The following is a 21,017-nucleotide window of genomic DNA, read 5'->3' on the forward strand; positions in this document are numbered from 1 at the left end:
AGAGTTTTGGTCAGAAAAAACTAAAGGAGAGAGAGAGGCCACTTAGAAGGCCCTAGGCACAGGCATGAGGGTAATATGAAATATTATCCTTACACCTATGGATCTTAAAAACACAGGTTTGTAGGTAATAGACTGATTAGAGGTAGGCTCAAAATATGGACCAATGGCAGGTTCTTGTGAACATAGTAATGAACATTTGAGTTCCATGAAAGATGGGTAATTTCTTAACAAGTCTTTCACAAATGACACCACTCCAGTCAAAGATACTGCATTAAAATATTAAAAATCTTGGAAAGGTGTACTCTTTAAACTTCCAAATGTGCTCTTTATACATTGTTTAAAATTGCATCTTTAAACATATATTAAATATAGCAATTAATATTAAAAGTATCTGTCCATTCAATAATATATTTATAATCTTAATTTGTAGTATCAATAAGTTTACAGACAAATGCACACCTATCAACAGAAATTCAATTATTATTTTTTAGAGAGCTCAATAATTTGCTTCCTTCAAAAGAACAGGCTTTCTTTTAATGCTGAAACAGCTGCTAACAGGATGGATTTCATTAAAAATTTCATAAAAATCCAATCAGTCATTCCCATCTGCCCCTGACAAAGCCTGTTTGCAAGTGGCAAAGCCCAGAGGCGTGCAATCCCAGGAGGTGAAGCCATGAGATGTGTAAGAGAAAAGTCAGTGGGGTAAATTCTAGGTGGACCCTGAGAGGGTGTCAAGGCACACAAAAGGAAACCTGGGGACCAAAGCCCAGAAACTGGCAATCCTGATCGAAGCAAGCATGGGAGAAAAGTTCTTCACTTGTGCTAACATGTACCGGGGGGGGGGGGGGGGGGGGGGGGGGGGGGGGGAAGAGAGAACTTAAATTACCTTTTTTCAGTCACTTAACAACTGGGAATGCCAGTACTATGTGACCACTATGTCTGAATTGTGAATACTTTATGACAGCTGTCAAAAGTACCTTGAACAATTTACTTATCTTGGAGAAAAACTCAGTTTTTCTCTTAAAACTGAACACCATCCTTATTTCTATGACGAAAGCAAGAACACTCACCTCTTGGAGATATGACACGGGAATATCATCTGTGTTTGGTACTGTATAATTGAAAGTCTCTCTCAACAAACAAATGGGCCCATTCCATTTATCTAGTTCTCTACATGTCAATGTTAAGTTGTAATTTTTATTTTTGAATGAAGTTCGAATGTCTTCCAGTGCAATTCTTCTGTATCGTGTCTCCAAATAAGCAATTCCATGATTCCTTATCAACTCACTGCTGTTGCTGTTATTTTCCTCATAAAAATGCTTCCTTGGATCTGGAAACATTTCAATAAAATCTTCAATACTGAATTCCTCTTTATATTTCCTTTGTAAAGAAGCCATTTCTTGGCGTTTAAGAAATGCCTCTCGTGTTGGATATTCCTTGTTCTCAAGTGCTTCCAAAAGAAATACCTTAACAGATTCCTCATCATTCCCAATCTTTTCAAAAGTAGCATGAAGATAGTCTGGATCTGCATCTGGAAGCACGGCCAGCAGTGTCTGAAACTTAACCCCATCTACCTCCTCCAACAGCTCTGCAACAAACACTTTCATGGCATCGTCATCATCTCCTATCCTTTCGGCAGCCTCACGTAAAAAAACAGGATCTGCCTCTGGGAACACAGCCAGAAGAGTGTGGTAACTGTCATCACCTTCATTCTTCTTCAGGTGTTCTACAACAAATTCCCTCATGGCAGTCTCATCATCACCAATCTCAGTGCATTTCTCATGAAGGTAAGTTGAATCAGCTTCAGGAAATATATCTTGTAGCATGTGATATTGTGTAGCAGTTTTATTTTGTAACTGTTCTTCAATAAAATCTTTCAAAGCATCTTCATCACTACCTATCACACTGCATTTTTCACGCAAGAATGCAGGGTCTGCCTGAGGGAACAATGATAACAGCATATGGTACTGATTATCATTTGAGGTCTCTTGGGTATGTTGAGCAATAAATTCCTTTACAGCATTGTAGTCTGTTCCTATCTCATTCCATATCTCCATCAGGATCTCGTGGTCAACATGTGGGAGAGAAGACTCAAATTCTTTGTACGTTATTTCCTTTTTACGACACCCTTGACTTGATGGGGCTGGTAATGATGCACTTACAGGCGTCTCAGCCTTCGACAGCATATCACCCACATCATTTTCTTCAGCTTCTAGAGATTCTAATACCTTACTTGCCATATCTGTCAGTGAGTCAAACTGAAGACTGATTTTGATCAAATAATCCATTCTTGCATCTGGAAAGAGCTCATGTAACTTTGCTACAATGCTGTCATCTTCATGCTCTTCATCCAAGCTGTCCAGAAAGTTAATGAAATCATCAGAGCATGTGGAATCAAATGATGTACTACACTGATCCTCTGTTTCAGCTACTGCAGTTACATTATGTTCAACTTCTACATCAGTCACACTGCTAAGTTCATCAAACCGAGATCTATTTTCTAACATTTTTGATTCATCAGTGTCAGATTCTGGAAATATCATCTTAAAGTCTGTAATAATACTATCAATGTCTTCACCTGAATCAATCAATTTCACATCTGACTTCTGTACAACAACAAAGTCTACATTTTCATCAACTTCACGATTTGTAATAAGATTTGGACGATCTTGATGCATGAGAGTATGTTCGCTGTTATATTTGTCAGTCTCCTGTTTTAAAACTATCACATTCACGTCAAGATCCTTGCATGAGGCATATGAAAGTGTATCATCTTCGTCCGTGTCAGATGCTATTAAATCAAGTACATCATCGCCACATTTTGAAACTGCCAATTCTGTTATAACATCCCTAGATAGTGACCCCTGCTCACTTACTTTCTGTTCAACAGATAATGGTGTTATTTTAATACTTTCCTCAAGTTTTGTCTGTTCAACAAAGAATGGTGTGACTTCAAGACTTTTGTCACTTAGTTTCTGTCTGATACACACTGGCGCAACTTCTGCATTTATTTTCTGTTCAACAAATAATAGCATGTCACCAACACATTCTTCACTCTGCTTCTGTTCCAAACCTTCCTCACTTCTTTTCTGTTGAACAGATGATCCTGTGACTTCAACAGTTTTTTCAAACAGATCATCTTCATTATGTTGTGCTTCCATTTCAAGCTTTTCTGAGATAATTTTATGTGACTTTTCAATATAATTGCCAAAATGGAAAATATTACTGCTTTCAACACTTTCTAGACATCCTCCTTTATCTGTAACTTCAGAATTAGAAAAGTTCCCATGTGTAAGGTCAGCATCTTTTGATGTTCTCTGTGGAAACATGGCACTGGCAGTGACAGAATATTTGTTGGATTTTAGTTTCTCATGAACAGCAGTGGCCTTAGCGTGACACATACGATCATTATTTGAAGTAGCAGTGAAAACAAATACAGATGGCGCACAAATGGACAAAGGATTGGTCTGTACTGTATCTACAAGTCTGGTGTTTATTCCACCGATAACCGCTACTTCTGTACATGGCAATTGAGCTAATCCACGTTTAGTTTCCGTTTGTAATAACATTTCTGTCACATCATCAACCCTTGTATCACTATCTTTGTTGGCTCTGAGACATGCATAAATCTGCTCAAAATCATGGTGAGGAAAAATGTTGTATATCAGCTTTGCTTCTTTGATTAGAGTATCAGCATCTGTGCTAGATTCTCTGCAACAACCATGATGAATATCTAAATCTATGGTTTCAGAATTCAGCTGGTTTTGATCATCTGTAAGAGCCTGAGAGATGGTCACTGGTTCAGGAAGACTTACAAAATTCTGACTGAGCTCATGAGGATGCACAGAAACACTTTCATCATATGCAGTAGCAATTACATTACTGAATGGTACATCATTCTGGCATGGCGTATCACATCCAGATATTTCCGAAACTGGTACTCTCTCCTGTGACCAGCCGGTATTCTCCACAAGATTATCTTCATTGCTCCGTAAGGTAAACCTAAACACACCTTCCTGTGGAGCAACATTTGGTTCATCAATAATACCAGACTTATAAATAAGCTGCGTTGCAACGTACTCAATTCGTACCTCTCTCTTAATGTACATCAACTCCTCAAGCTTCTCATAAATCTCATTGACATCAACTGTTTGTCCAATGTTATTGCACTGCAGTATTGTCTGTACTTCTGCTACATCTGCCATTAGATCATCAACAGTCACCTGTGACATCATCGGAATGTCAAAGTCTGCCATGTCTTCCATATTCAGATCCATCATCTCCTCCTTGGTGACACTTACCATTTCCTTTGTGTTTACCTCAGCCATACTTCATCCCCCAATAAACAGAGAAGTCTCTGAAACATACAAAACAATCAATCAGATTCATAAGAAATGTGTAAGTCAGTTTTCCAAATAAGATATTACAAAACTAGCAGAATGATTGAATTGAGCATCAATGCATTTACATGGAAGTAGCTTCAAACAGTTCTGGGACATAAGCAAATATAACAACATTGTGGCAGGTCGAGTAGAACCTACTCCGGCATATCAATAAACATATTTACTCACGAAGATGTCCGTCTTCTGGGTTATTGTGCTGTGTAGTCTGGTCGATGTTAACCAACGTTTCAGAGGTCATACTGCCTCCGTCATCAGGGCGATCGCCCTGATGACGGAGGCAGTATGACCTCTGAAACGTTTGTTAACATCGACCAGACTACACAGCACAATAACCCAGAAGACGGACATCTTCATACTCACCGCTGTGAAAACCTCAAGTCTTACATATTTACTCACATTTAACAAAACTGACCAGTTATCTGAATAGTGTGTTTAGTAGGCCCTAGAAGAGATAGGTCATGTTGAAGTGGGGAAATGCATCATCTCAGGCACAAGGCTAACATAAAATTCTGTCAGTGAATGGGAAAAATCAGCAATTAAAGTGCTTTGGATGGTATTTGGGGCTGAGTCACATCAGGAACTGAGGTCAATGTGGGACAGGTAAAGGAAAGTGTGTGCTCTGATTATTCTCAGACAATGGAGACTAATGCAAAGGAAAAGGTTTGGCTGGTGGCTGCAACACCATCCTTGGTAAAAATTTGAAGGTGCACTGTGCCTGCCAATACTTTTATTTTATTTGTGAAAATGTCCATGGCAGCACCAACATACTTTATTTCAAAACATCATACTACATATAACCAAAGAAGTAACAGAACACTTTACCGGCGGAAAATGTGAATTACACATTTACATTAATTACATTTAGATGAATACATTACATTTACATTAAGATGTCTACAAAACACCTTTAATTCCTTTAATGATTTTATCGTCTTTCCTCCGAAGAAGTACATGATTCAGTTTCATCACCCACATGTGGTCATTCTACCTAACACAACACAGTTTTTAATCGTTGTTGCTGTTGGGTAAACAGCAAAAGACTATAAATTCTTGTGGGAGTGACAGCAGTACTCATGCCTTTCCACAGTTGTGCACTGAATTGGCTGCCACCCACTATGGTGCAAACTTACTGAGTAAAAAAATCTGCCTCACTTCATACAGTTGTGTTATTTAACGATGTAATCTTTAACTTCTCTGGTTATATATTGTCAACTGACATCGAATTATGAAAACGAAAAAGTAGGTAAGAATATGTACCTTGATATTAACTGAAGAGTCCATCTAAACACGCCCCAAAAACCTGTTCAGTGTCACAGGCTGGATTGAATCACACTAATATCCTACTCAAATAATACCCTCGTGAGATATGTTCTTGAATTGGCAACATTCCATCGCGGGCCGGTAATTTCGTCTCAAGTCCGTAGTTTCAGCACCCATGATCCGTTACTGCAGAATTTTTAATTTACTCAACTGCTACTAACTACCGATCAAAAACTAACTTTAAAAAATCCGCCGGCAGACGACAGGAAAAAAAAACCCTCATGAACCCAACGGAAATATACATATCACCGAGAACTTACACAAACTTAAAACAGTCTCCATAATAAATCGCAGTATAACGACTCCACCAAGACCAACACAATGGTTATCATCCCAGCTGAAACACAGTAGCCGGATGTAGTAGTGAATCAGACACCAACAGACCGCAACCGGTGTACCGTCACAAGGTTTCGGATTTGACGCGAATTTTTGTAAGATATTGTATATTAGCACATTTTAGTTGGAAAAGACAATATCTCATATTACGTAAATATAATTCGTAATGTACGCACACATTCGTTCATAATTCTACGTCCCTGATACTAGGAACAAAAGCAAATTTAAAATAAAACTCACTTCCCTAACGCCCCCGACTAAATTAGGGCCACTTCCAACATGGCTCAAAGGCAAAGACAAAAATCTACAAAACCCAAACACTGAGTGAGTAATCGTTACCAAAGAAGCCAAAATCAAGCTTCTCACTGGCATTCCTTAATTTAAATGTTTGCTCTAAAAAATATTAATTTTTCCCTCTAATATTTTTCGTTTACTCTGCCTTAAATATGGAGGCAACATGTCCTCCAAAACATTTGTATTATTCCAAAATATGGACGTATGTTTAAATACTTGCAAATTTCTGAAACTAAAAGTGGGATACTATCAATTTCTCAAGCTCAAACCAAATCACAATACTTTTTCTGACAAGAGCAAACCCGTATTCATGTTTGTCTTACTTCTCGTACATGCGAACGGAGTACAAGGGGGACGCCCATCAGGAAACGACTTTTATGAGCTCAAAACATTCCGACATCTACTTTAATCCAAGTTTCGCAACCTTCTTCACCCGCGACACACCATAAAATGGGGATACGAAAATACATGGCCTTGAATGTGTCCACATATAAATCCTTGCTCAAATTCAGGAATATGAAAATAGAACATAACTCATGTTGAACAAAATCGATGTGTGTGTTTTATGAAAACTAATTGCAAAAATAATATATTGCCTATAATTATAACTATAACGTGCCAAAATACAATGTCTTGTAAAAATTTGCGGCACACGGGTTCAGAAACACTGCTCTGGCTGTGGTTCCCAGTTGTGATATTCTACTCCTACACTGAAATATTGTGTCCTATATATGATCTGAAGCTTTCACGGCGACAACGTATAATGTTATCCTCTCGGGTTACCAGCCGTGTTTGGTTGTTTAATAGAGAAAACACTAACTTTTTCGAGAAGGTCGAAGAGTGTTCTCGAAACGTTGGTATTTTCTCCAATAAACCACCTGAAATGTCTGGTAACCCAAGAATAATTCATTATAAGTATACTACACTTTCCATAAAATGACGACTCACGGTCATTTACTGAACACAGACTTCTAGTTATGAGTTTATGCAAGACCCATATTCATCATCATCGTCGACATTTCCTGTCCAGGCCTGTTACGGGCATTACAAAACAGAAGCCTTTACATCCTTCCCACTCATTTTTACTTTCGGCTGATATTTTAAAATAGTTTTTGGGGTCCTGTCAGAGCTATGTGTAACCAAGAACTTTCGAGTTTCTTCTACTTGTATTAAAGCAAAGCAAACCTGTCCCACTATGCGCCATGTAGGCGCTTGGGTGGAGTGGCGGTACAGCTCCTACTCATTCTTGAACTCGGCACTAGATGGGGGTGAGTGGTCAGCATCACGCCCCGGCCGGATTTACCCCCCGAGAAAGGACCCCGGTACTCATTGGATAGGAGGCTGGGCGGGCCCCAGAGCGTCTGGACGCAGAACTTGTATTAATTCTGTTTGTAAAATTTGTAGTTGTGTCATAATTTCAGTTTTTCATATTGTCCACGCATCCCTATCGCAATATAATGCTGGTGCAACAAGTTGAATCTGATTTATAATCCATAGTATTTTGCCAAAATTTATAAGTTTCACAATCAAATCATTTTATCCTTTATAAGACATACTGTATTATCACAAAAAGTTGAAAATAAATTACTGCACTATTTTATTATGAATGTATACGTTCCTTTCATCTAGTTCTGTCCCTTCAAAATTATGAAAATCAATATACTAAATACTGGTACATACAAACCCAATAAAACATTAGGTTCTGACACTGACATTACAGTAAATGAATTTTATCTCAACAGATCTATAACCTAAAACCAAGTTATCAGCCATTTATTTTATCCATCAACTGATCTAATATTGGTAGTCAGATAATACTGAAGAACTTTGAACTGCATGAACATTCTGCACTTAATTCAACTGTTGTTCAAATATCAAAGTATAACTAACTAACTAGAAGGCTAAGGGAACCCGAAGGTTCATCACCGAACTAAGCAAAGCCCTTCACCGTCCCTGTCCTGGGCCAGCAAAATCTAATCCAATACACCAAAGTAATACAATAGAAATCAGAATACATACCAAGAAACTTTTAACAAATAAAGCAACATTATTTCTGTTTGGTTACATTAATTGGTACTCACTTTGTTTTGAATCATGTTGCCAAAATCATATGTTCATTTTGATGTTATTCGTCCAAAGTAACCTAAAACAATCAAACACGCAAGTACATAACACGATTGGCGCTGCTACTCTGCCTATCAGCCCACACAAGCAACGCATTGCTAATTCAGCGAAAGAGCGTTTACGATTTATACACAATGCAAGGAAGATAACAGAACACTACCTTATCTGTGACTGGAGCAGAACTACCAACTAGAATAAGCAGTGTTACCACCGTCAATATATAATTATATAGTGTGTTTACATTCCGCAATCAGTATGGCCTTGACGTTATCACTATGACTAGCACCGTACTGTGCATTACGTAAACTGCAGAACTATCATTAGATTATTGTTTTAAATTCACGAAAATATATATTGATTCAACTATTTCATATCCAAAATATTCTAAGTGCATTTTAGGCGCGTGCGCAAACCTGTGAAGCGCCTATTAAAATCGCTCAATTTGCTGTATGTATGCATGACTTTGACATGTTTTAGTGTGTAATAACAAAAAAATATGAGGCATTATACATGAAGTATACAATTACTGATGTAACTGTAACTTCATTACGATTTTGAAGAGCACTGATATTACCTTACCATTTTTAACGTTGTCTGCCGAACGCACGAACGCTGGAACAATCCGGCTCAGGACAGAGATCAAAGGTGTGTTCTTGTGAACAAAGTAACAAGCCTTCGAGATCCATTAGAAGTAGGGAATTTCTAGCTAAAAGTATATTCTGTTTCGTGGAATTTTAACTTTTCCCGGTTCGTCTTTGACAAAACGAAATGTTACGATTCCCAACTGTGTTCCGCTACCATTGCAGATTTGTTTCGCATTCGAGAGATCTGGATTCCTGTTCACGGTCCGAAATTGTTCGTGGTTTCCACTCATAAAGTTTGGAGAACTTGAACTGGTCAGGACCGGTTTTTTCCGCATCCTTACCATCCGACACTACCAAAGTTGAGAAAAAATCATTATAACAGCTCACCCAGTAAAAAGACTACCGATAATGGTTCCCGAAAAGGCAGGTTTTTTTCCCTTGGCCACAATATCCAGACCGACTCCCACATCAACCACAAAAAACACCGCGCATTCTTAATTTCAGCACTAATTGAGATTCGGTCTCTTATCCCCCCCGGGGGGGGGGGAAGCCGCGGTAACCATTCGATAGGTCGACCCCAGAATCGATTGCAAGTCGCGGTAAAAAGAAAAGATACCAGACCCTACAGGGAAGCTGACCCCGATAAATCGGTTATTATGCCATTCCAATGAAGTGTATCAACAATACGTACAGTCCACAGATCAGGAGAAAATCCCTGCTAGGAATTCGATATACGCGCATGCGCAAGATTTCGCGGTGAGTGACGACTCATGCTAAAAGCATTCGTTCCACAACCACTGAACGAACAACAGACGACAGGCTCTCATGTGTTCTAATGGATACAGCTTTAAGATTACCTCACAGTGGCAAAGTTATTTAATCTAGAATATTATGACAACGCCCACAGAACACATTAGAGGTGCACTCACTACACGCTACTCTTAACTGCTTGATGTTTTCAGTCTGTGTGTAGTAGCGTAGAACTCTGACGTATCACACTTCCCACCAATAGCAGCCCTCTAGTCCACCTGATAGTAAACATTCCCCCTGCACCGACCAGAAACGACTTCCCTCAGCAAGGTTTTTCTCATGATCTGTGGACAGTACTGCGATGCAGGAACATTTGAGTGGGTAGAACGTGGTTATACAATACTGCTGCAGTATCACGTATGATTCAACAAACAAAATAAAAAAGTACTTCCTTTCCTGGAACTGCTCAGGGCTGTCCACTAAGCAGTAGGTATGACATGACATTTCAAACTGAGGATTTCCCTAATTGGCTAATTAATTGTGTGAGACTTTGAAGTTCTCTCGACGGTGATGTGTCCACTGTGGTGTGCAGTCTTGCAGATGGTTACCGACGGTCCAAATTCTACTCCGAATATGGAAGCAACAGGTTTCTCCGTATCGTTACTAACCTCAAACAAGTCCACACGATGTCTCTACCTAGAACTTGCTCTCTGACTGAAGAATTAACCAGTACATTTACTTGATAGTTTGAAATATAAATATGAAACAATAAGAAAAGTTACAAGTTGTACATGTAACCCATTTCTAAACAAGTTATAGCGTAAAGAATTCAGGTCTGATAAACTTTGGATAACGTGTGACCAGATAATCTTGAAGGTGACCGTGGCATTCGCGTGTAGAGAGTGAAGACGAAAGAAGCTAGTTAGGAAAGATAATAATAGGTCGAAATTCGAATCGGAGGCCTTACGTTAACAGACCAGTCACAGCTTTACAATTTGGATAGACCTGGTTAAAATCATCGCGTTAACACACTCCGCCGCGATAGTCGATAAAGAGACGAAGCCAATCTGCAGTGTACAAGCTAAGCAATTCATCGCTTTTGACTACTATTTTATTAAATAGACTGTACCTCACATAAAAAAAAAATTAAAGTGAAAGTTACGGTTTTTAAAATCACTTGTCTTGTAACCTACCAAATGTTCCTTAGTGTGTCTTCTAAAATAAACTTAAAATATGGCGGAATTCTCGTTCTTAATTTCTTTCTACAAACTATCAGGTTCAAATTCTGACCGGGAGGAAAGAGCTACTGGTGAGACCATGGGATAGAAGGAAGGATAACATTAAAATGAAGCGATCCTCAAAACAGTGTGAGGATGTGGACTAGAGCCATCTGGCCTGGGGACCAACAGCGGGCTCTTGTGATTACAGCAATGAGCCTTCGGGATCAGAGGAATTTACTGACTGGCTCAGCAACTATCAGCTATTAAAGACGTTTAAATGTTATCTCCCAACTGTGTGAAGGTAGAAAAAGTTCAGGCCACTTCAAATAAATTTAAAAGGAAGTTTTGCTTTATCTTTAAATAGGCTGCCACCACTTCCTTTCAACCCGTTACCTACACCTCATTAGTCACGTCCCCACCAAATCAGATGCTAAGTAATCTCCGCAGTTAAACCAGCGCTGGTAAATACCAGTATCATAAAATGTCTTTATTGCGGCCTGTTTCTAAAAACCCCAAAGTTCCACTTCACAAGGAATTTATAATGCTACAAACTCTTTTTTAAGTTCAAGCAGTCAAAAAGGGAATGTCGATTTGACCGGCTGCTAAAGTCTCTTGCAACACGAATACGTCGAGGCTCATGTATACATAACTACAGCAATACCATCAAGCGCAAATCAGCTATAATTAACAAAGGTAACATTGAAGCTCACGAAAAGATGACAATTCCTCAAATTATCAAAATGATCGAAAATCCCCCGTATTTTATGCAACCCCACAAGCCCTCTACTGGGAGCTATGTTGAGACACACGAATTCAATTCACAGCTCAACTCATTTAACATTTATTTTCGTGTGCAAGAATCTGTCCATATCCGAGGTCCTGTGTAACTTTTCAATATGCTGGTATCAGTTTTACTGCGGGAGGATGGAAGAAAATATTTATTCAGTAATGTTCAGAGCGACACTTCACAGTCGTCTTTTCCAAATGGAATTTGTCTTATAATACAGGGCACACATAAAGATTTTTGAATGTCAAGAAACGTTGTAGGATTTGAGGTATTCACGGCGGTGAGTCTGAAGATGGCTGTCTTCTGGGTTGTTGCACCGTCTAGTCTGTTAGAAGTTTACTGACGTTTCAGAGGTCCTTGCTGCCTCAGTAATTAGGGTGATCGCCCTGTCGATAAAGAGATCATTAACGAAGCCAACAAACCAGAAGACAGTCATCTTCAAGAAACATTATTGTTACTACTGCTGTCATTGTTTTGTTTTATAAATTATGCACTGATCTGGAAGCTTTTGAGCTGCGGATAAGGCAGCAACGCAATTCAGGACATCGCATTAGGAATTAAACACACTAGCATATTGTAATTCAGAATTAATTCCAGCTTATTTCCTTTCTTTGAGTCCAACCAAGCACGTGCCAGGTTGAGGTAACGTGTTGGCTGGATGGGCCTATAGCACACCTCAGGGGCGGTCGTAGATGAGTGTGTGTGTTTCTTATTCAGAAAGAACTACCAATTTCTTTAACAACACATGTGATCTGTCTTCAATGCATACATAATTAAATAAAGCGTAAAACATTTGTATCACGGAAAACAGAAAACTTAAAAACACTTTTACAAGTTACAAACTTCACAAGAGTATTGGAAAGAAATACTGCAAGAAGTTACATTTCTGAATTTCTAAAACTCCGGGCTGTTTAATGTTTAAACTGAGCAAGTTTACAAAAACTGACAGTCATATCATGTTCCTATAAAATAAGTTCTTATTCGTAATTCAAATTCCGCTGGGGCAAAACGAACATCATGAATAGCATTTTCCTGCATCTCTCTCTCAAAGGTAGAAACGGATTAATTAAAGAACGCAACCACTGGTATATTATAATGAATATCAGAAATTAGATTTTGATTAATTTGGTATGTTCCACTGAAAAAACACACACAAAGAATCGAAGGACACTTTAATAATACGTTTCGAATGCCACTGATTATTTCCAAACGATTTAAATTGTTATAATTTTCTAGTGCACAGCCGATGACTCTATCCAACAACACGACTGTTTTCAGTTTTTAGAAAGCCAATAAACTTCTTACTTCAAAGCATTTTACCACATCCCATCCCTTAAATAATTATGTTTGGAGCCCTCTGAAGTTTTAAAAGAAGTCTTTTACATAAACAGAATATCTAAATAAGGTTAGTTTCTGATCAGTTTCTAGCCTGAACTGCAGTACTTAATACAAAGTTTTTTCATGGAGACATGCAGATTGAACAACGGAGAAATACGTGTAGTATGATTCGAATTTCATAAAACAGTTCTACCAATCAAGCATTAAGCTTATTTAAGGTCTCTGATAAAAACTATAAATCAAGCACATATTCACAAAGAAGCTCAAGAAGAAACAGAAATGACGAAACATAATGCAATGAGCTTAAATTTAAAGTTGCTGCACGTGGCTGGGATAGTCGCCCCTCCAAATATCAAAGTCAGCTTCTTCAAGACAGCATTATACCAACTATATATTGCATGTTGTTATCTGGTATACATCCCTGTGTTATCGGGGCAGATCTTAGCTTTATACCATTTCTGGGGCGACATAGAAATCACCACTAATAACATATTCACATTATTGGGGGCATTCACGTGTTTTGTTGAAGCCACTTATGCGAGGTTTAACACACGTAATATCGCACAACTATTTGAGACGTTTCAGAACAAACTCGTGCCAAAAATGTCAACTGTTGGCTTGACAGAGAAGAAAGAAGAAATTTTTCATTCTGCGAGTAAAAAGGCGAGGCTAAACACCCTGATTGTGATGATAATTTTGGATTTGATGGTAGCTGCATGGGCGCCGGCGCCATTTATAAAACAGTTAATGGAAGAAAGTAAGAATGTGACAAACACTGAAACAGAAGCTGATCGCAAATGGCTTAATTTCTGTTACATTATTTGGTTCCCGATCGATATTACCGTTTCGCCGTACTTCGAGATAATGTATTTGATAGAGTGTATTGTTTTCATCATAGGAACAACCTATTTAAAGGCTGTTGAGATGACTATAGCCGCCATGATGGTGCATATATCGGCTCAGTTCGCGATCCTCTGCACTGCTTTGGAGGACGTGGATAAAATAACATCTGTTTCTGAGGAGAAGATGTACTCAGACACAAGAAAACTCTTTGGGCGAGAGACAACTTCCTTGGAAGGTACTGATGACCCTGAAGTCATAGTTTTGGGATCACAAGAATGGAAAGTTATCCAGACAAGAAGGGCTACTGACTGTAATACTGTCGACATGGACCTCCAGCATAACGAGAGGAAGAATGAGGATTTTCCAGAACTGACGTGTTATTTAGCAAACTTCGTCCAGTACCATCAAGCTGTAATCGAGTAAGTACAGGGCCGAACCACAGGTTGTAAACGTACTGTATGGGCATTTCTAGTTTCGTTCTTCATAATATCACTTATTTTCGCAAATAACCTTATCCATTAATAAAAACGGGTTACTCATAAGAATTTCCTTCTACAGGTTCGTTGCAGATGTGGACAAAGCTGTTGGTCCAATATTCCTTGTGTGTTTCTTCATTCGTCAATTTCTGGCATGTGTTATGTCATTCCAAGTGGCACTGGTATGTTGTCAGATTCACAAGTAGAAGTCGACAAAGATTCATAACACTATGTTGAAATAGCAACATCATTTCAGGATTGTTTCACTAGGACTACATACTTAAAATATTTATTTCCTTTTTGCAGACATGGGGTCAAGATAACAATATTTTGAAATTCATATTTGGTTTTCTTGGTTCTATGTGTTCTCCAGCTATATTCTGCTGGTATGGTACTGCCATCATACAAAGTGTGAGTAAAACAAACTTCAATATCTGCAGTCATTTGTGAATCAAATATATTGAAGAAATTGCAATCTCTAAGTTCTTATCCCAGGGCACAATTTGCCATGAATACATTCTTTTGTTAAACTAGCAATAATTAATTACAGTGTAGGACTGAATATCACACCATTTCCGAGTTCTGTAGGCTCTGGTATCGCTTCACACTGAAAGACATTCAGTGTGTCCACAAAGTCCCTTCAGGGTTTTGAAAAATTGTGGCGCGCAAACAAATTGAGCTAGCCACATGCGGTTTGCAGCAGATTACAGTGAAACTCTGGAAGTTTTTACTGACCTCAGTAGACCTCGATGTGGGCTCCCTTGGTAGCACGGAGAACGTCCAGATGATACTCGAGCTCTTGCCATGTTCTGTGGAGCATGTCCGCTGGAATAGCCGAGATCGCATTCCTGATACGGGTCTTCAGGTCTTCAAGTCCGTTAACCCCACAGGATTTAGTGTAATTTGATGTGAGATTTCAGGTCCTCACAGCGGTGAGTATGCAGATGACTTGTCTTCTGGGATGTTGCGATGTTTAGTCCTATAGAAATTGACCAAATGGATCAAAGATATATTTAACCAACCATCCCATCGTGTGTCACTACCATCTGTTAATGATTTAAAGTGTGCATTCGGCAAAAGCGACCGTTTGCACTTAATGTCCACTGCGCTGCCAATCAAGTTGAATGAAGTGAGGGATAATTTTCAACATTTCGTTGCGTTAAAATACTTTTTGGGAGAACTAAGATATAAGATATACACAGAGTGTTTAAAAGTTTGGGTAAAATGTATACCACATGTTCAGAGCTTTGAGAGGATGAAATAAGTTCCTATGAATGCTGACCCGCAATGACTAATGTGCAAACCTACAACACGCCAACAATGGTTTCTTTATGATGGAGCTACTCCACACATCTTTGCTGATGGCTGGACCTTCTTGGACACCAGTTTTTTGAACTGTGGATTGGTCGTGGTGGACTGCAAACATGGCCATATAGGTCACCTGACCCAAATCACACAATTTATATGTGGGGACATGTACAAACTACGATTTTCTAAGGCCAAGAAGCACAGATCAAGAAAGAAATTTGGAGGATTAAAAGCTCTTCTGTTGGTATTCGAGTGTTCAAAGAGTCTGCCAGTCAATAACCTGACATTCAGCATGCATCCCAGCAAACTGTGATCACACTGAACAGCAGCTATAGCTGTAAATTGTCATTGCTTTTATAAAATTATCCACAAACAATTTTGGTCATAACTCATTCAGAAGTTAATTTGTGGAACTACAATCCCAGGAACTTTTTCCATTGTCGCAAACCACTGAACATATCGATTACGTTCGATCCAACATTTTTAAAACATTCTGTATACGTACAGACCCACCCAGCTTCCTGTCCAATAGGTACCGGGTTCTTTCCCGGGGGTAGAGCGCGGCCTGGGCGTGCTGCTGACTAATCACCCCCTTCTAGTGCCGAGGTATTGTAATACTGTTTAATCAGAAGTGTTTGTATGTTCAAAACCAGCAAATGTATATGCAATTTCTATAGCACCAACACACGACTCCCACTTGTAATGCATTTATGAATCTTGTTTAAGAGTCTGGAACTACAGAGGGCAGCATATGAATGCAAGTGGTACCAGCATTCACAAATACTGAAACACTACATGCTGATGATTATTGTTCGTTCTCAGAAACCTGTACGTCTCTCAGCTTGTCAGTTCTATGTTATATCCTTACAGACATTTGGCAAGGTACAGTATGTTATGTTTGAATGTTACTATAAATGTTAACTGCTGTTCTACATTTCATAAGATATAAACATCTGGTAATGATCAGATTCTGTCAGCAACGGTCCAAAACATTCTCTGTAAATTCTGAAAAAACCATGAGACAGGCCAATTAAATGCTTAACGAGATGCTTTAACACCGCTACTTTTCCACTTTGTCATAGCATAGACCAGGGTTCGTAACCTTCCTATTACTGTGGGATGCACTGGCTATTTCATCTTTGTCAAGGCCGCAGAAATAATTTTTTTGTTAGCATTCAAACAATTTTGATTTCAGGGATTGTTAATGTTTTAAAACTTCAGACGTTAACAAAACGGTAACCAAATATATTTTTACGTCTTGCCACCAGACTGAAGGACAAATTATACAAAGACATATCATCATTTGATAAAGTGGCAAAGATTAAATATATATGAATGACAGTAACAAATCAAAATTGCATTCTAAAAAATTTACAGCAGATTAAATTCAGTGAATGCTTGCTAACATGCCGTTCCTGGACGCTATCTAAAACTGCGAGGATTAACATACAGAAAACTAAATTGTTTTATATGTGTGTGAAACTTGGTCCCTCACACTAACAGGTAAGGGAAGAACACAGATCGAGGGTGTTAGAGAACAGGGTGCTGAGGAGAGTATTTGGAATTACGAGGGATTGGAAAAGGCAACATAATGAATGTATGATTTGAGGTTTTCACAGCAGTGAGTATGACCTATGAAACGTTGGTAAACACCTACCATACTACACGGCGCGACAATGCAGAAGACAGAAATCTTCAACATAATAAACTTCATAATTCAGACTGTTCGCTAAATAATTTTGATTGGAAAGCCCGAACTAAAGAGGTCACTTAGAAAATGTATGCACAGGTGGATGTTAAAATAAATCTTAGGGAAATGGATTAATTTGGATCTGGATAGGGACTGATGGGGTCGCAAACCTTCAAGTTCCATAAAATTGAAAAGAATTTGACTGATCAGTAACCAACTTCTCAACATGGACCATGCCCCATGAGTTTTCATATAAGCAAACCTTTACCTGATATGGAAAAGTTTTTCATCCACGCACTACAACAAAATGTTTCATTACTTTTTCCATACACATATATTACAGTGACATGATGAATATTATGTTTCAGATGATAAATACAATATATGCCTACTTCACCCTTCTCAAGAACCAGTATGAGAACTGATCACAAACACACAACACTGCAGCGAAGAACACATGCATACTATTCGTACATGTAGTTACATTTACTTATGTTTGGGCTAAGGTAACTAATAGTTAACTTTAGTCTTCTGCAATGCCTATTAACTAATAGAACTAGTACAATCAATGATGATAAATTTATGCCAGTTGAATTGTTATGAACAGTAACAATCTCATTTTGTGTAACATCCTTTCACAAAATGTCCTCTGTTTATCTGAAACTTGAACTGAAAGAAGAATGTTATATGTGATAAAATACAACTTCATCTCTGAAACTGGAAGAATTTCAATTTAATATGGTATTGGGGGTCTGCACTAAAAGGGAAATATATAATTTTAGTTCTTATCAGGTTCCTTAGACACCATTTACAGCAGGGAAAATTTGTACAAATGTGAAGATAGCAATAAGATATAAAACCTTTTTTTGTCATGGGAAATAACTGACAACATAAAATATAATCTAACTCTAGGCAGTGTATACAGCTTTGCAGCAATAGACTAGAAATGGTAAAATCACAGGCGTTATTACTGATTCCTTTGTATTCTTGAAGAAAATGCAGTTATTTAAATAGTAGGCGAGATTTAAGGTTCTCACAGGAGCAAGTGGGTTTAGGACACTGCCACCGGGTATAAACCCATTTGCAGTCAATAATAAATAATAAAAGTATAAAGAGACTGACTGTCTTCTGGGTTATCATGTAGTCTGGTACAAGTTTATGTAGCACAACTCAGAAGACTGTTTAAATAATTAAAAGTTTTACTAAATTATAACAAGGTTATTATTTAATGTGTATGACTTTCAAGATTTAAATGTTATACTTCCTTTGAGTAACGTACAGTCTGCAAATACACCTCAGTTTGAATACAATTGCTAGACTGGTAAAGGATGAACATTAAATACACACACATATACAGGTGCATATAATCCCAATCAGCTGCAGTTCTGTGACATCGTAAGTTACTTCATCTTGTACTATGTACTCATCTTAAAGATACCTTCATTTGATTGAGTGGCAGAAGAAAATAAAATATGTATAGATTCTGGTGAATACAGAACTACTTTCTTATGATCATTGTATTAAACTTTTAATTTAAAGCTCACCATAACCTTTTCAGGTATAGGAATTCTCAGTGTATGAAACTATAGTTGTACACATTTCTATACACTTTTATGCAATAATAAAAACGGACTTGGAATTCATCTTTTTGATTTGAACACCTTACTAATATTTCACAAAGATCCTTATTGCTTGTAGTCTTTTGGGTTGTGACACTGTGTAGTCTTGCATGTAGCTACCAATACTTATGAATTACATACTATCTCCGTCTTCAGACTAACCAAGAACATTACGTGGTATCACAACCCAGGTGACAACAATCCACATTTCACCACTGTGAAAACCTCAAATCTCATATCCTTACTATGTAATTTCACTTCATCTTCCATGTAACAAGTAATGAACACTAAATGGCAAAGCAAAGTAGTGCAAGAAAAACCTGCAAATGAAACAATCCACAGACAAATTCTTGATTTAAGTGCTTGTTATACACTGTTGAATGGGAGGATTGTGATTAAAAAATTAGAAAAAAAAACAGTTGTAGATTATTTTAAGGTAATATCTCAACACTTGCATTGTTGGGTCTAAGCAAAGTCATGAAAAAAAATCACATGACAACAAATAACTAGGTTAAGTTTCAAACCTGGGATCTTATAAATACAAATTAGCACTAACCACTAGACTGCAACATTTCGGTCCCCACGAATAAAATCACATGTATGCTGTATGCCGAAGTCAAAACTTGTCATAGATATGTTTCTGTAAGAAAGTGAGTATGTTAATCACCAACCTAGAGAAATAAATGTGCGTTGTAAAACATTTAAAAGAGATGTATAATGAGCACTGTCGGTAAACTTTAGGCACTAACTCCACTCTGTCAGACAGCATGAAGATACAGAGAATACGTAGTGTGTTCAAAAAAATACCGAACTTTGTAAATAGCTTGCCGAGAGTGTGCTGCGGCTACTGAGCGCACCTAGCGGCAGGTTTTGACGACAAACTGCCATTTGCCGCTATGAACATAGTCGTCGAGCTACATCCGCTGAACTGAGTACGTGCACAAGCTGTTCGTCGGAAAACCAAACTTGGATGTTGCACCACGACAATGCGCTGGCTCACGGGTCGCTCCTCATCCGCAGTTATCTGGCAAAACATCAAACAACCAGTGTGCCCCATCCACCCTATTCTCCGGACTTGGCCCCAGCAGATTTTTTCCTGTTTCCCAAACTTAAAAGCACTTTGAAAGGACGTCGTTTCCAAACCATAGAAATTCAGGAAAATGCGATAAGAGAACTGCGCGCCATCACAGAAAGTGCGTTCCAGGAAGCATTCCAACAATGGATGAAACTTTGCGAACGGTGTATCGCCAGTAGAGAGGACTACTTTGAAGGGGACAGAGCTTAAAATGTTGTAAAAATTAGCAATAAAGTCTTTATAGCAAAAGTTCGGGTTTTCTTGAACACACCTCATATAAATGGTGTGGCAGAGAGTTAAGTCAGCTTGTAATTTGGAACAGTACTCAGCCAAAATCACTTTACTTTTAACACAGACATACAACATAACACTCTAAGAAAACAGAATTCTTACTACATCAGGGATGTTAACTCTTCCACATATATTGTTTAACTTAGTAACTCAATAGAACAGTCAGAAGATCAAGTTTCAGCCTGAGCCCAAAAAATAAACCAAAACTGGTTCTAATCAAATGAGGTGTCGAATGCAGTCCAACATGTATCTGTTCTAGTACAATATCAGCCACAGGTTCACTTAATCTCTCTCCTATGGTGATTGAGTGTATGAAGGACTGTCCAAACGGCTGCCCTTTGCTGTAGTCAAGTACACTCAATTCAAACTGTAGTGTGTAGATGCATTTTCTCTTTACTTCTGCAAGTTTCTTATATCTTCTGGGAATAATTTGAATTATATCAGTTCATAGCGGTGAAGTTTAACATTAACTGTACTTGTAGATAGATAACATTCCAGAGGAACATACTGCCTCCATACTCAGGGCTGAAGAAAATGGCATCTGCCTACAAGTCCTGTA

At 38.3% G+C, this 21,017-nt stretch overlaps 2 protein-coding genes across 6 annotated transcripts in view; one reads left to right on the top strand and one right to left on the bottom strand.

Moving 5' to 3' along the window:
- The window catches only part of LOC110827567 (uncharacterized), a 39,638-nt gene extending 19,189 nt beyond the window's left edge, over positions 1–20,449 (bottom strand). The window contains exons 1-4 of one of the 5 annotated variants that reach the window (XM_022059324.2): positions 19,649–20,408; positions 15,211–15,454; positions 8,435–8,496; positions 1,071–4,357 (exon numbers count right to left, since the gene is read on the bottom strand). In XM_022059324.2, the coding sequence (XP_021915016.2) occupies positions 1,071–4,328 (3,258 nt within the window). In that variant the 5' untranslated portion in view covers positions 4,329–4,357; positions 8,435–8,496; positions 15,211–15,454; positions 19,649–20,408. Of the gene's footprint in view, positions 1–1,070; positions 4,358–5,660; positions 8,365–8,434; positions 8,497–9,056; positions 10,563–15,210; positions 15,455–19,648 lie in introns of those variants that run through there. The other 4 variants (XM_022059328.2, XM_022059326.2, XM_022059329.2 and 1 more) reach the window with 4 other exon arrangements.
- LOC110827568 (odorant receptor 67c) lies at positions 13,982–19,100 on the top strand. The gene is made up of 5 exons (XM_022059333.2): positions 13,982–14,418; positions 14,558–14,657; positions 14,782–14,886; positions 16,510–16,665; positions 17,842–19,100. The coding sequence occupies exons 1-5, from the start codon at positions 14,021–14,023 to the stop codon at positions 17,896–17,898; spliced, it is 816 nt and encodes a 271-aa protein (XP_021915025.2). The 5' UTR covers positions 13,982–14,020; the 3' UTR covers positions 17,899–19,100.
- Positions 20,450–21,017: the final 568 nt, after the last annotated feature.

The sequence above is a fragment of the Zootermopsis nevadensis genome, unplaced genomic scaffold (genome assembly GCF_977971745.1).
Source record: "Zootermopsis nevadensis isolate Lab colony 2312 unplaced genomic scaffold, Znev_1.0 Znev_ptg000028l, whole genome shotgun sequence".
Taxonomy (NCBI): Eukaryota; Metazoa; Arthropoda; class Insecta; order Blattodea; family Termopsidae; genus Zootermopsis; species Zootermopsis nevadensis.